The sequence below is a fragment of the Trachypithecus francoisi genome, unplaced genomic scaffold (genome assembly GCF_009764315.1).
Source record: "Trachypithecus francoisi isolate TF-2019V2 unplaced genomic scaffold, Tfra_2.0 Lachesis_group20, whole genome shotgun sequence".
NCBI classification, from domain to species: Eukaryota; Metazoa; Chordata; class Mammalia; order Primates; family Cercopithecidae; genus Trachypithecus; species Trachypithecus francoisi.
Window position 1 is genome coordinate 33,457,504 of NW_022681466.1, and position 16,273 is coordinate 33,473,776.

At 44.8% G+C, this 16,273-nt stretch overlaps 1 protein-coding gene across 1 annotated transcript in view; it reads right to left on the reverse strand.

Moving 5' to 3' along the window:
• Positions 1 to 16,273, reverse strand: part of TEX14 (testis expressed 14, intercellular bridge forming factor) — a 137,570-nt gene that overhangs the window by 36,279 nt on the left and 85,018 nt on the right. The window contains exons 11-15 of the mRNA XM_033183661.1: positions 15,535 to 15,686; positions 12,977 to 13,167; positions 12,382 to 12,532; positions 8,465 to 9,255; positions 3,198 to 3,304 (exon numbers count right to left, since the gene is read on the reverse strand). Of these exons, the coding sequence (XP_033039552.1) occupies positions 3,198 to 3,304; positions 8,465 to 9,255; positions 12,382 to 12,532; positions 12,977 to 13,167; positions 15,535 to 15,686 (1,392 nt within the window). The remainder of the gene's footprint in view (positions 1 to 3,197; positions 3,305 to 8,464; positions 9,256 to 12,381; positions 12,533 to 12,976; positions 13,168 to 15,534; positions 15,687 to 16,273) is intronic.

Sequence of the window (16,273 nt, forward strand, 5' to 3'; positions counted from 1 at the left end):
AAATAAATAAAATCTCTGGACATTTTCCTTCATTCTCCCTTATGTACGTATTTGCCAACATGAAACAGCAAACTCGTCATTAGTCTCAATCACCACTAGGGGGAGGAATAAAAAGTTTGTTTTTTTTTTCCAGGAGAACTGACTTCAAAGTTGTGGATGAGTGCTACCATTTATCCATACAAAAAAAAAACCCTAAAACTGATATATTAGTCTGCCTTGAAAAACATGTATTGGCTGGGTGTAGTGGCTCACGCCTACGATCCCACCAGTACTTTGGGAGGCCGAGGTGGGTGGATCACCTGAGGTCAGGAGTTCAAGACGAGCCAGGCCAACAGGATGAAACCCCATATCTACTAAAAATACAAAAAATTAGTCGGGCGTGGTGGCAGGTGCCTGTAGTCCCAGCTACTCGGGAGGCTGAGGCAGGTGAATGGCGTGAACCTAGGAGGCGGAGGTTGCAGTGAGCCAAGATCACGTCACTGCACTCTACCCTGGGCAACAAGAATGAAACTCCGTCTCAAAAAAAAAAAGAAAGAAAGAAAGAAAAAAAACATTTATTGCCCTGTATAGGCAATAAAAGGGTGATATGGTCAGGCATGGTGGCTCACACCTATAATCCTAGCACTTCGGGAGGCTGAGGCAGGTGGATCACCTATGGTCAGGAGTTCAAGACCAGCTGGGCCAACATGGTAAAACCCTGTCTCTACTAAAAATACAAAAAATTAGCTGGGCATGGTGGCACATGACTGTAGTCCCAGCTACTTGGGAGGCTGAGGCAGGAGAACTGCTTGAACCTGGGAGGCAGAGGTTGCAGTGAGCCGAGATTGTGCCACTGTACTCCAGCCTGGGCAACAGAGTGAGACCTCGTCTCAAAATAAATAAAATAAAATAAAAAATGAAAAAAGAGGATAACTGTTAAGCAGAGAATTTTAAAACAGTAACAAAACTCAGTAAAAGTTGGCCTGCATGTTATCATCATGGGCCAGATATTCTAAATAATATCAGTAATAACATCCACTTTCCAATGGGGCAGACCTCTCCTACCCCATCCGCATCTTGACATCGCTGGGCCTCAGGAAGTTTACATCACTGGGCTTGAGCGTCACACTCTGTAAATTGACAGGCTAATCCATGTCTAAGGGATCTTCCAACTCTAAGATTCTATAATTCAAGAGGCAGCCAGCTCTCTGAGTGTGCACTTGTTCAATTTCATTAATTCATTCATCCCCTCATTCCTTCACTATTTATTGAGTTCCTTCCATGTACTGGTCATCATGCTAGGTGCTGGGACACAGGAGGACTCAGACGACAGCCCTGTCCTTAAGGAGGAGCCTCTCTGCAAGCTATACCTCCCAGCCAGCTCCTATGGTGTCTGCTCACCTCCTCTGAGGGGTTTTCTTTGATCCACCAGGTCCCTCAGTCCCCAACTGGTATTTGAGCTACTTATGGGCAGAGTTTGTGGCTTATTCATCATCAGAACCCGGAGTCTAGGCGAGGTGCAATGGCTCAAGCCTATAATCCTAACACTTTGGGAGGCCGAGGCAGGCGGATCACCTGAGGTCAGGAGTTTGAGACCAGCCTGACCTACATGAAGAAACCCCGTATCTACTAAAAATACAAAAAATTAGCCGGGCATGGTGGCAGGTGCCTGTAGTCCCAGCTACTCGGGAGGCTGAGGCAGGTGAATGGCATGAACCCAGGAGGCGGAGGTTGCAGTGAGCCAAGATCACGTCACTGCACTCTAGCCTGGGCAACAAGAGTGAAACTCCGTCTCAAAAAAAAAAAAAGAAAGAAAGAAAAAAAACATTTATTGCCCCTTTAGTAATTCCCTTACTTATAATACCTAACTAAATTTAAACCAAAAAAAAATTTTAATAAATTTTTTTAAAATTAAAAAAAATTCCCACACACCAAATAAATTTGTTTTATTTAAGTTCATTATTTATTTATTTATTTATTTATTTATTTTTGAGTCAGAGTCTCACTCTGTTGCTGAGGCTGGAGTGCAGTGGTGCTATCTCAGCTCACTGCAACTTCTGCCTCCCGGGTTCAAGCGATTCTTTTTTTTTTTTTTTTTTTTTTGAGATGGAGTCTTGTTCTGTCACACAGGCTGGAGTGTAGTAGCGTGATCTCCACTCACTGCAAGCTCTCTGCCTCCTGGGTTCACGTCATTCACCTGCCTCAGCCTCCCGAGTAGCTGGGACTACAGGCACCTGCCACCATGCCCGGCTAATTTTTTGTATTTTTAGTAGAGACGGGGTTTCACCATGTTAGTCAGGACGGTCTTGATCTCCTGACCTTGTGATCCACCTACCTTGGCCTCCCAAAGCGCTGGAATTACAGGCATGAGCCACTGCGCCTGGCCGTTCAAGCGATTATTGAGCCTCCATCTCCTGAGTAGGATTACAGGTGCCCGCCACCACACCCAGCTAATGTTTGTATTTTTAGTAGAGACGGGGTTTCACCATGTTGGCCAGGCTGCTCTCGAACTCCTGACCTCAAGTGATCTGCCCACCTTGGCCTCCCAAAGTGCTAGGATTACAGGCGTGATCCACCACGCTCGGCCTGTTTTACTTAAGTTCTTTAAAACTCAGCATGTGTGTGTGTGTGTGTATGGATAGATGTATGTATACATATGCATAAATATGTGTATATACATGTATTTGCATGAATACATAGATACATATATGTGTGCATGATATACATATATGAATGTATTATATAAACATATATGTGTATGAATATATATACAAACATACACACACTCTTCTTCCAGTAAATTGTGCTAAAGTCAATTCATTTCATTCATTTGGCGGGAAATCACACACCCCAGGGTGATAGTGACATTGTTCAACTCTCCCTCTGGAGCCAGTGACACTTTAAACAACCTTGGTTTCCAATAAGTTTGGTTTCTGGAGCACTGGTAAATGGAATAACAGGTGTTTGTTTTTATAAGAAAAACTATCTGGGCAGTTGTGGAAAGGCAAGATGCTTTGCTTCTAACAACTGATGAGTTCTGTCTGATTCACCTGTCAGCCACTTGGGCTTTGATGTCTCCTCAACTTCCTATGATGCTGCTCTTCTTCATCACTCACAGTCCTTTTGTCACTAGACATATGAAGATCACTGAGTGGCCTCAGAGACACACAGAAGTCTAAAGGCATAGTGACATTAAGAACAACAAAATGTTGACCCACCTACTGGTATTTTGGATCCTGCTTCTTTCCAAACTGTCCTTGACTCCTTGAGTGCCCTGAAATTGTTCATCTGCGTTCTGTTTTCCAGGGTCACAAAGAGTCGGCAGCTTAAAAAGCAATAAACATGTTTCAGTGCTTTGATGAGAGAATTCCCATTCTCTTCACTCTCACACTATTTTCAAAGCTATTCCTGCTAAATGTATAGAAATAACCAGACCTACCAGGATTTCCCTTTGCATGTTTCCTATCTGCTAACCCATCTCTTATCTGGAGATCTTTTTTTTTATTTTGTTTCTTGTTTTGTTTTTATTTTGAGAGAGTCTGGCTCTGTCGCCAGGCTGGAATGCAGTGGCGAGATCCTGGCTCACAGCAACCTCCGCCTCTTGGGTTCAAGAGATTCTCCTGCCTCAGCCGCCCGAGTAGCTGGCACTATAGGCGCGCACCACCACACCCAGCTAATTTTTGTATTTTTAGTAGAGACAGTGTTTCACCATGTTGGCCAGGATGGTCTCGATCTCTTGACTTCGTGATCCATATATTTGCATGAATTTCATTACAGGTGTGAGCCACTGTGCCCAGCTTATCTGAAGTCTTTACCCAGAAATGTTGGTCTCCAGGAACCTACCCCAGACAGGGTACAAGTGGAGAATAAGCAGACAAGATAGAAATTTTTTAAAAATCCACTCTCCCTGTCCTATATGAATATGAAGACAGCAGATCTTTGTGGCAGGAGTCATGGCCCTTGGGTTCCAGTCTAAGTGTTATTCAGACTAACCTAAGAGAATCTTTTTCTTTTTTCTTTCTTTCTTTTTTTTGAGACAGGGGCTCACTGTGTTGCCCAGACTGGAGTGTGGTAGCATGGTCTCGACTCACCGCAACCTCTGCTTCCCAGGCTCAAGAGATGCTCGTGACTCAGCCTCCTGAGTAGCTGGGATTACAGATGTGCGTCACTACCACTTGGCTAATTTTTGTATTTCTAGTAGAGACAGGGTTTCACCATGTTGGCCAGGCTGGTCACGAACCCCTGACCTCAAATGATCCACCCTCCTCGACTTCCCAAAGTGCTGGGATTACAGGTGTGAGACACTGCGCCCTGACACTAAGAGAACTTTGCACTTCAGTTGCCTCATCCATAAAATAAGAACGATAATACCTACCACTGGGGATGCTATGAAAATAAAATAGAATACAATAAAGGTTACAATACTTAGGAAATAGCAAAAGTAAAACAAGTGAAAGTCTATGCTCTTTATTCAAGAGACTATTGGCTCTACTTATCCCAAGTTTAACATAATTCTAACAAACTTAGTTAATTATATTTCCTAGCCTACAGTAAATTAAAGCAACAAATGTGGAGTTTGGAGATGGGAGCAAGATGTGTAAAAGTGAGAAGGAGGCACAAAAAATTACTACATGCTCCCTGAAGTATAAGATTCAGAGGCCTTTGTATGGGCAAACACTCCTTAGCAGAAGCTTAAGATAGCACTGTATCATGATGCTTCACCGTAACAGGTGTTCAGAAAAACACCACTGTCACCAAGGTTAGAATATGTTTAGAATATAATCAAAATAGATATTTAGAATATCATGAGGTCTGTAATGTTTTCATTCAATATAATTAAAATTTTAAGAACTAAGAAATTAAAGAAATAAACTTCAATTGTCTGAAAAATTCATTTAGATAGAGATGGCTTTTTCTCTAATGCTAAAAAAGGACGGTGACATTTTTAAGGAAAAAATAAATATGATATCATTATTTTATATCCTATGTACTAATAGATGGTTTCCAGTAGTCGCCACCATCAATTCCCTCCCTTCTGTCCACCTTGACACACCTCCTATAAGGAGCTGGAGTCTATTTTCCCGCCCAGTGAATCTGGGCTGGCCTCGTGAGTTTCTTTGATCAACAGAAAGCAGCGAAAAGTGATATAATCCTAGGGTCAGGACTAACTTTTAAGAGGTCTGGTAGTTTTACCTTTCACTTGCAAAGTCAGCTGCTATGCTGTAGAGAAGCTTGGGTGAGACTATTTATTGAATGATGACAAGTCAAGTGCGAAGAGAGGCCACCTGGAGGAGCTCAAGGTACAAGACAAGTAAGTAGAGGTTTCTTGGACCTTCTTGCCCAGTCCAACCTCCAGCTGACTGCAAACAAGTGAGTGATGCTAGCCAGTGGCCATGTGGAACAGAAGATCCACTCAGGGGAACCCTGTCAAATTCCTGACCCACAGAATTGTGAGAAATAATAAACTATTGTTATTTTAAGCCATTAGGTTTTGGGCTTTGTTGTTGTTGTTATGCAGCAATAGATAATAAAACATAATATATAAAAAAGTTATTTCAGGCCGGGCGTGGTAGTTCACACCTGTAATACCAACACTTTGGGAGGTCAAGGTGGGCGGATCACGAGCTCAGGAGTAAATACAAAAATTAGCCGCGCATGGTGGCACGCACCTGTAGTCCCAGCTACTCGGGGGGCTAAGGCAGAAGAATCACTTGAACCCGGGAGGCGGAGTTTGCAGTAAGCTGAGATAGTGTCACTGCACTCCAGCCTGGGTGACAGAATAAGATTCTGTCTTTAAAAAAAAAAAAAAAAAAAGTGATTTCTAACAGTTTTCTAGCAAACTCTAATTTTCTATGGAAACAGAAATATTAGGATATAAGTAAATTGTTTGTGCCTTTTTTGTTTTTGAGACAGGGTCTCACTCTGTTGCCCATGCTAGAGTACCGTCACATGATTTCAGCTCACTGTAATCTCAACTTCCTGAGCTCAGGTGATCCTCCCACCTCAGCCTCCCGAGTAGTGGGGACTACAGGCACACACCACCATGCCCAGCTAATTTTGATATCTTTTGTAGAGACAGGGTTTCGTCATGTTGCCCAGGCTGGTCTCGAACTCCTGGGCTCAAGCGATTAACCCGTCTTGGCCTCCCGAAGTGCTGGGATTACAGGCGTAAACCACTGCACCTGGCTGTGTCTTCTCTTTATGTAAAAACAAATGACAGCTGGACATGGTGGCTCTTGCCTGTAATCCCAACACTTTGGGAGGCCAAGGCAGGTGGACTGCTTGAGCTCAAGAGTTTGAGAGCAGTCTGGGCAACATAACGAAACCCCATCTCTATGGGAAAAAAAATAAAAGATAAAGAAATAAATACTGGCTGGGCGTGCTGAGACCCCATCTCTACAATTCACAAAATTAGCTGGGTGTGCTGGTACAGCCTGTAGTCCCAGCTACTCAGGGGTCTGTGGCGGGAAGATCGCTTGAGTCCAGAAGATTGAGGCTGCAGTGAGCCATGATAGTGCCACTTCACTCCAGCAAAATAAATGCCAATGCTTTTCCAAATGTTCTAAGTGAGGACTGAAGCCTCACTAAGATTCAGCATTGTACAATGAAAGAACAACAGACCAGGAATCAGGAGACCTGCCCCTAACCAACTTGGCCCTTGGTTGTAGCACAACAAGTTGAGGGGTGGCAGGGAGAGCTATCTGCCCTGTATAGGCAATAAAAGGGTGATATGGTCAGGCATGGTGGCTCACACCTATAATCCTAGCACTTCGGGAGGCTGAGGCAGGTGGATCACCTATGGTCAGGAGTTCAAGACCAGCTGGGCCAACATGGTGAAACCCTGTCTCTACTAAAAATACAAAAAATTAGCTGGGCATGGTGGCACATGACTGTAGTCCCAGCTACTTGGGAGGCTGAGGCAGGAGAACTGCTTGAACCTGGGAGGCAGAGGTTGCAGTGAGCCAAGATTGTGCCACTGTACTCCAGCCTGGGCAACAGAGTGAGACCTCGTCTCAAAATAAAATAAAATAAAATAAAAAATGAAAAAAGAGGATAACTGTTAAGCAGAGAATTTTAAAACAGTAACAAAACTCAGTAAAAGTTGGCCTGCATGTTATCATCATGGGCCAGATATTCTAAATAATATCAGTAATAACATCCACTTTCCATGGGGCAGACCTCTCCTACCCCATCCGCATCTTGACATCGCTGGGCCTCAGGAAGTTTACATCACTGGGCTTGAGCGTCACACTCTGTAAATTGACAGGCTAATCCATGTCTAAGGGATCTTCCAACTCTAAGATTCTATAATTCAAGAGGCAGCCAGCTCTCTGAGTGTGCACTTGTTCAATTTCATTAATTCATTCATCCCCTCATTCCTTCACTATTTATTGAGTTCCTTCCATGTACTGGTCATCATGCTAGGTGCTGGGACACAGGAGGACTCAGACGACAGCCCTGTCCTTAAGGAGAAGCCTCTCTGCAAGCTATACCTCCCAGCCAGCTCCTATGGTGTCTGCTCACCTCCTCTGAGGGGTTTCTTTGATCCACCAGGTCCCTCAGTCCCCAACTGGTATTTGAGCTACTTATGGGCAGAGTTTGTGGCTTATTCATCATCAGAACCCGGAGTCTAGGCGAGGTGCAACGGCTCAAGCCTATAATCCCAACACTTTGGGAGGCCGAGGCAGGCGGATCACCTGAGGTCAGGAGTTTGAGACCAGCCTGGCCTACATGAAGAAACCCCGTATCTACTAAAAATACAAAAAATTAGCCGGGCATGGTGGTGCAAGCCTGTAATCCCAGCTACTCAGGAGACTGAGGCAGAGAATCACTTGAACCCCGGAGGTGGAGGTTGTGGTGAGCCGAGATCACGCCATTGCACTCCAGCTTGGGCAACAAACTCTGTCTCAAAAAAAAAAAAAGAAAAAAAAAAAAAACAAACCCAGAGTCTAGATAGCCTCTGGCTCTGCAGGTGCTTGTTGAATGAGTGAATGAATGAATGAATAAGCAACTTAGAATGGAGATTAATGCCTATCCAAGATACTTTATTCAGTAAATTGAGCCATGCAAAATTCCCAATACTTGACCATTTTAACTAATAAAACAGCAATTTAATATGGATCAATTTGATACATACGAATTTACAGAGAAGGACATGGGCTGTGTGTTGGGTCTGGACTGGGAGGCAGAGAGTATCTACCTTGAAATTCCATCATGGAGGACTGATTTCCTGAAGCTAAGAGCACCTTGCTATGAGTCGGTTGCATATATACGTCAGTCCCTCCTCCACACAGGTTAGGGGCAATGTCAAACCCAGCACTGGGTTCCTGCTTAGGTCGCCCCTTCCTCCCACTTAGGTTACCTGATGGCTCATCTCTGACTGATTCCCAGTGCTTACTTCGGAGACTTGGGTGAAAGGTTTCCAGCCATAACCATTTCTTTTCCTGGATCTTTTGCCAAAATGTCCCCCTTGAAAGTCTCTTACCATTCTTGGAAATCTTGGTAGGGTTGGGCACTTGCCACTGGTATCTGGCTGCTGACCCCCTGAAAGCTGTAGGACAGGAGGAATATAGTTTATAGATGGAGGGCCCACAGCCGGAGGTAAGTTGTAGACATCTGTAAACTCTCTTGAAGTGGCCCATAAAGACATGCGCTCTTCCTGCTCCTTCTGTTTCATCTCAACTTCATCTAATAGCTGCTTGATATTCCTCAGCCTATCATCGTTCTCATGCATTATTGTCTGCACAATCTTTAGATCCAGCACACACTTACTGATGAGATACTCCTCAGTCATGGACCTGTTGTTCAAATTGCTTTTGGCTTCTCTGGTTGACTTGGGAACGCTAAGTGAACTGAGTGAACCATTTTGCCAGTCCCAGTCCTCAAAAGAGTACTCTGTCTCAGCTTTTGAAGAGCTCTCATCCTCACTGCAAAAACAACACGCCTCTCTCTCCATCTTATCCAGCTCATCTTCCATGGATTGCAGTTCATCTACCTGGTTAGGTCCGTCTGCCTCCAAAGATGAAGCAGCTCCTGGAGGCTCTTCTACGTAATCTTCCAAAGTCAAGCAGCCTGAGTAGATCTCGTTGATTTCGAAACTGCAGAGGCTTGCCTGACCTGTGCTGGGGCTGCTGGCCTCTTCTGCCATAAATGGAGCAAGGCAAGGAGCATCTTGATTCTGAGTCTCCCTGGCCATCAGACATGGATCTAGGGCCTGAGGATCTAGTGTCCCCTCGGTGAATAAAGAGTGAACCCTTGGTGAATGGGGTTGACTGCCTATTGAAAAGAACAGCAAAATTCAACTCATTAAAATGAACATATTTGGCCGCTAAGCAGCCTTGGTTTGTTCAAGAGGCAAAGATTGTCAAAAAAAAAAAGCTTTTTATTTTTCCATCTCCTTCCCAGTTGTGGAAGACTACTGGATACACTCACAAAGGGTGAGGGAGTATGTGTCACCTAGGTGAAAGCTCCTATTTTGACATGGAATGAGGCAGAAATTGTTGTCAGGGCAGGGGTCTAGCCATGGAAGAAATATTCTAAGCTTTATTGTGTGCCCAAACATGCGTTAACTGTCAGGACATGTGAATTATAGGCCCCTGAATCTTGTTTTGTTTTGTTTTATAGAGATGGGGTCTTGCTAGGTTGCCTGGGTTGCTCTCAAACGTCTGGCTTTAAGTGATCCTCCCATCTCACTCTCCCAAAGTACTGGGATTACAGGTGTGAGCCACCGTGCCCAGCTCCCCTGAATCTTAAGGACCACATTCACAGCCTTCTTTTCACACAAAAGAGTTTGACTATTTTTCAGTTAAAGTTATGCTCTTGGTGAGCATATGATCAAAGTAGCCTAGGGCCAGGCGCAGTGGTTCACGCCTGCAATCCCAACACTTTGGGAGGCCAAGGCCGGTGGATCACCTGAGGTCAGGAGTTCGAGATCAGCCTGACCAACATGGTGAAACCGCATCTCTACTAAATACAAAAAATTAGCCAGGCATGGTGGTGCATGTCTGTAGTCCCAGCTACCTGGGAGGCTGAGGCAGGAGAATCGCTTGAATCTGGGAGGCGGAGGCTGCAGTAAGCTGACATTGCACCATTGCACTCCAGCCTGAGCAACAAGAGTGAAACTCTGTCTCAAAAAAAAAAAAAAGTAGCCTAGATACCACCCAAGGAGCCATTACATTATGGGAGTAATAAAAAAACTCAAAAAATAATGCTAGGATTGACCACCCACCACCCCTGGTTTACAGGTGTACAGCTTACAGAGAATGGGATGAAGCAGCCTAAGTAATGAGCTTACGGGACCACCCTGGAGGCCTGCAGCACTGCTGACGGAGAGTCAGAGTGAACGGTCATTTGGCTGGAATTGGAAGGCCTGGGTTCCAGTTCTATAACAAGTTCTCTGTGATCCTGAACAGGTTACAACCTCTCTGAACCTTAGTTTTCTCATCTGTAATATGAAGGCATTAAGCCTGATGACTGCAAGGTCCTTTCCAGTTCTAAATTCTAAGGTTTTCAAATGTACTAAAATGTAGTAAAACTACTTGGGCAAAGTGGCTCATACCTGTAATCCAAGTGCTTTGGGAGGCTGAAGTGGGAGGACTGCTTGAGGCCAGGAGTTCAAGACCAACCTGGGCAACATAATGAGACCTCACTTCTAAAAAAAAATTTTTTTTAGGCCAGGTGTGGTGGCTCATGCCTGTAATTCCAGCACTTTGGGAGGACCAGGTAGGAGGATTGCTTGAGTTCAGGAGTTCAAGACCAGTCTGGGCAACATTGTGAGACCTTGTCTCTACTAAAAATTTAAAAAATTAGGCTGGGTGCAGTGGTTCATGACTGTAATCTCAGCACTTTGGGAGGCCGAGGTGGGTGGATCACAAGGTCAGGAGATTGAGACTATCCTGGCCAACATGGTGAAACCCCATCTGTACTAAAAATACAAAAATTAGCTGGGCATGGTGGTGCATGCCTGTAATCCCAGCTACTTGGGAGGCTGAGGCAGGAGAATCGCTTAAACGAGGGAGGCGGAGGTTGCAATGAGCTGAGATCACCCCACTGCACTCCAGCCTGGCGACAGAGCAAGACTCATCTCAAAAAAAAAAAAAAAAATTTAAAAAATTAGCTAGGTGTAGCAGTACACACCTGTAGTCCCAGCTACTTGGGAGGCCAAGGCGGGAGGATTACTTGAGCCTGGGAGATTGAGGCTGCAGTGAGCTATGACTGCACCACTGCACTCCAGCCTGAGAAACAGAGTAAAACTGTGTCTCAAAAAAAAAAAAAAAACTTAAAAAAAATTAGCAGGATATGGTGGCATGTACCTGTAGTCCTGCCTACTCGAGAGGCTTGAGCCCAGGAATTGGAGGCTGCAGTAAGGTATAACTGTGCCTCATACTCCAGTCTGGTTGACAGAGTAAGATCCTGTCTCTTAAAAAAAAAAAAAAAGGTAATTTTCTTCTTTAAACTATTCCAAATTCTCTATAATGAGCATTTTTATTTGTGAAACAATTAGATAAAATCTTAAGAGTAATCATGCTAGAAGTAAACTCAATTATTATGACTTAGTTCTAGATCCACACTAGGTATATACATATGGAGCCCAAAAAGTTTACCTTAATAATTTCAAGGATCTTAATTTTTTTCCTAAGGCATCCATCTTTTCCCAGTATAAGTTGGATCTACAGTGGCCAGGCATGGTGGCTCGTGCTTGTAATCCTAGCACTTTGGGAGGCCAAGACAAGCAGATCACTTAAGGCCAGGAGTTCAAGACCAGCCTGGCCAATATGGCAAAGCCCTGTCCCTACTGAAAATACAAAAATTAGGCCGGGTGCAGTGGCTCACATCTGTAATCCTAGCATTTTGGGAGGCCAAGGCAGGCGGATCACCTGAGGTCAGTTTGAGACCAGCCTGGCCAACATGGAGAAACCCTGCCTCTACTAAAAATACAAAAATTAGCCAGGCGTGGTGGCATGCCCATCATCCCAGCTACCCAGGAGGCTGAGGCAGGAGAATTGCTTGAACCTGGGACGCAGAGGTTGCAGTGAGCCGAGACCCCGCCACTGCACTCTAGCCTGGGTGACAGAGCAAGATTCCCTCTCAAAAAAACAAAAACAAAAACAAAAACAAAAACAAAAACAAAACAAAAATTAGCCAGGCAAGCTGGTACACACCTGTAATCCCAGCTACTCAGGAGGCTGAGGCATGAGAATCGCTTGAACCCAGGAAGTGGAGGTTGCAGTGAGCTGAGATTGTGTCACTGCACTCCAGCCTGGGCAACAGAGCTAGACTTTATCTCACAAAACGAACAAACAAGTTATATCTACAGGTTAGAGGAGTCAATTAGTTGTAGCTCATGTGACTCTCAGAACACATTTGTGTCAAAGTAACACAACCTGTGAATTAAGGCCATACCCATTTCCTTTAGCTCTATGATTTCCATGTCAGGGGTCTCTCTGCTATGTTCTGAAGTCAGTCCTAGATAGACATTGACATCAGGATGGAGTCCGTATCTCTGCACTCTGGGGCTCTCGGTTGGTTGAGTTCTCTGGGTTCCAGTAAAATCCTGTAACACAGGAAATATTGTCACGGACATAGTCTCAGTCATCCTGAATGTCACTGGTACTTTAGAAACCATCTAAGTATCTGATAAACTCCTTCTTATTCCTGTTGGGTAGACTGACTTTAGTCCTAATGAACTAGTTTATTGTAATTGCCAGTACCTTAAAAGCAATAATAATAGCTACCATTCATAGAATCTCCACTAAGTGCCTGCAGTGTGCCCCTACTATGCCTATGTGTTGAACCTCCCTAGCTCCCTTCCTCAGTTCCATGCTGCTTTCACCAAGTTAAGCAGTGAGGCTATTCTCAAGAACACAGAAATAGTGTAATAAAATGAGGATTTCGAAAATTTCTTATAACTTGATCTCCAGCTTCGTCTTAGTCTCTAACTCCCTACTTTCCTGAGTTAGATAAGCAGAAATAAACTCCCAACAACTTCAGGGCTTGCCTTTAAATCATTCTTCAGAATATACCGGATATCTTGAAGGTTCATAGTTCGGTCTTTCTGATTGACGTGGATGCCCGACTTAACAATATCATAATAAGGTTTCGGAAGCCTCACATCAGCTTCTAAATAATTCCCCAAAACTATGGCTTCTTTAATAACTGAGCCATCTAAGCCATTCCAGGGTATGTCATCTGTAAGGAAAAAGTCATACAAAGGAGTAACATTAGGAAACCAGAGAGTAGAGTGGGGGGAAAAGAAATTAGACGAAGCTGAGTAACCTTAGGCAAGTTACTTAACTCCTTTATTTTTTTTTTTTCTAACCCACTGTACTTTAGAAACAATTCATTGCTTTATATATTAATTTCTTTCTGTAGAAAAACTACCCAGAGGGGCTGGGCACGATGGCTCACGCCTGTAGTCCCAGCACTTTTGGAGGCCAAGGTGGGTGGATCACGAGGTCAAGAGATTGAGACCATCCTGGCCAACATGGTGAAACTCCCTCTCAACTAAAAATACAAAAATTAGCTGGACGTGGTGGCCGGCGCCTGTACTCCCAGCTACTTGGGAGGCTGAGGCAGGAGAATGGCGTGAACCTGGGAGGCGGAGGTTGTAGTGAGCTGAGATTGCGCCACTGCACTCCAGCCTGGCAACAAAAACAGAAAACAAAAAACAAACAAACAAAAAAACTACCTGGAAGGTCAATTCATAAGTGAGAAGCCACTTTACCCATTTACCAGGGAGATCCCTGCCACAGAGATAGGAAACAATAGTGTCAGCAACATGTACATATGGGCTCCCCGCTGGCACGGGAGCCCAATACTCATCTCACATATATTGTCGTTTTGCCTCTGGGACTGCAAACACCATATAAAAGCAGACCTTGGCCGGGCACGGTGGCTCACGCCTGTAATCCTAGCACTTTGGGAGGCTGAGGTGGGTGGATTACCTGAGGTCAGGAGTTTGAAACCAGCCTGGCCAACACAGTGAAATCCCATCTCTACTAAAAATACAAAAATTAGCTGGGTGTGGTGGCGAGCACATGTAATCTCAGCTATTTTGGGAGGCTGACATAGGAGAATCGCTTCAACCCAGGAGGCAGAGGTTGCAGTGAGCCAAGATCGCACCACTGCACTCCCGCCTGGGCAACAGAGTAAGACTCCATCTTAAAAAAAAAAAAAAAAAAAAAGCCTTGCATGGTGGCTCACGCCTGTAATCCCAGCACTTTGGGAGGCTGAGGTGGGCGGATCACGAGGTCAGGAGATCCAGACCATCCTGGCTAACATGGTGAAACCTCGTCTGTACTAAAAATACAAAAAATTAGCCAGGCATGGTGGTATACGCCTGTAGTCCCAGTTACTTGGGAGGCTGAGGCAGGAGAATCGCTTGAACCCAGGAGGCAGAAGTTGCAGTGAGCCGAGATCCCGCCACTGCACTCCAGCCTGGGCGACAGAGCAAGACTCCGTCAAAAAAAAAAAAAAAAAGCAGCCCTTAATGAATGTGATTTTACTGTGTGTGTACGTCTTCCTCTTGAGGGATTCCTTCCATCTTCGGATATGTGACTACTTTCTCCACATCAGAGCAGTGGGTTTGGAAGTACATCCATTTCTTTCAAGTGACACTGTTCATACATCTAATAGACCCAGGGTGTGTTTAATTTCATAGTTTACTTCTCAGAGGCGAGTCTTTCCCCTTAATTTACAAGTTCTCAAGGGATACCTCACAAAGATCATAAGTACTGATACCAATATTCAGGTTAAAAAGTTTGGTTCAGCTGGGCGTGGTGGCTCACACCTGTAATCCCAGCACTTCGGGAGGCCGAGGCGGGTGGATCACAAGGTCAAGCGATCGAGATCAGTCTGGCCAATATGTTAAAACCCCATCTCTACTAAATATACAAAAATTAGTTGGGTGTGGTGGTGTGCACCTGTAATCCCAGCTACTTGGGAGGCTGAGGCAGAAGAATCGCTCGGACCCGGGAGGCAGAGGCTGCAGTGAGCCAAGATCGAGCCACTGCATGTCAGCCTGAGCAACAGAGCAAGACTCTGTCTCAAAAAAAAAAGTAAAAAATAAAAAAATAAAAAAATAAAAATAAATTTTTTGTTTGGATTAAATGCATTGTCACTCATAAGCAGATGGATGGGCTTTGCTGAGTCTTTTTTTTTTTCTTTTGAGACAGAGTCTTACTTTGTTACCCAGGCTGGAGTGTAGTGGCGCTATCTCAGTTCACTGCAACCTCTGCCTTCCAGGTTCAAGAGATTCTCCTGCCTCAGCCTCCCAAGTAGCTGGGATTACAGGCATGCACCACCATGCCCAGCTTATTTTTGTATTTTTAGTAGAGACGGGGTTTCATCATGTTGGCCAGGCTGGTCTTGAACTCCTGATCTCAGGTGATCCACCCGCCTCAGCCTCCCAAAGTGCTGGGATTACAGGCGTGCGCTACTGCTCCCAGCCAAGAAGTCTCTTTTCAGTAAGTCTTGTATTTTCATATAAGTAAGTAACTCCTGTTGGGGGAGAAAAATACAACCTAAGAATAGGGACTTTGGTCGACCATTAATGACCTGTTAAAATCTCCTGCATGATCATAGAAAAGCTGTAGATGTCCGACTTCACTGTGGCTGCCTTCTGTAAAATCACTTCTGGTGCGGCCCAGTTGTACAGCTGGGTAGGAAGGGGCACTCGAGTCAGGTCCCTCTGTTCACCTCTGTCCTTGCTAGGGAAGGAAACACACAAGTTAGGGCTCATGCCTTAAAGGGTCATTCATTCATTCATTCATTCATTCATAGTCTTGCCATGTCACCCAGGCTGGAGAGCAGCAGCGTGATCTCGGCTCACTGCAACCTCTGCTGCCTCCCAGGTTAAAGCGAATCTCCTGCTCTGTTTCCCAAGTAGCTAGGATTACAGGTGTGTGTCACCAGGTCCGGCTAATTTTTGTATTTTAGTAGAGATGAGGTTTCGCCATGTTGGCCAGGCTCGTGGGTCTTTTAATCAACATACTGCATTTGTGAAAACTTTGCCTCTGAAGGCCGACAACCTCTTTGAGCTTCTGGAAACCTAGCTAGACAATGAGCTAATCCACACTGCTTCAGAGCTGTTCCAATACCTGCAATTCCTTACTGTTCCACCTAGGCCCTCTCCCCCAACTTCATCTGGCAACTCTACTGCTCGCCCACTCCACTCAAGTCACAGGGGCCTTCTTTCAGTTCCTCCAACATACCTAGCACATTAGCCCCTCAAGTCTTTGCACTGGCAGCTTCTGCCAGGTATGTCCTGCCCACAGATCCTAGAGTGACTAGCTAC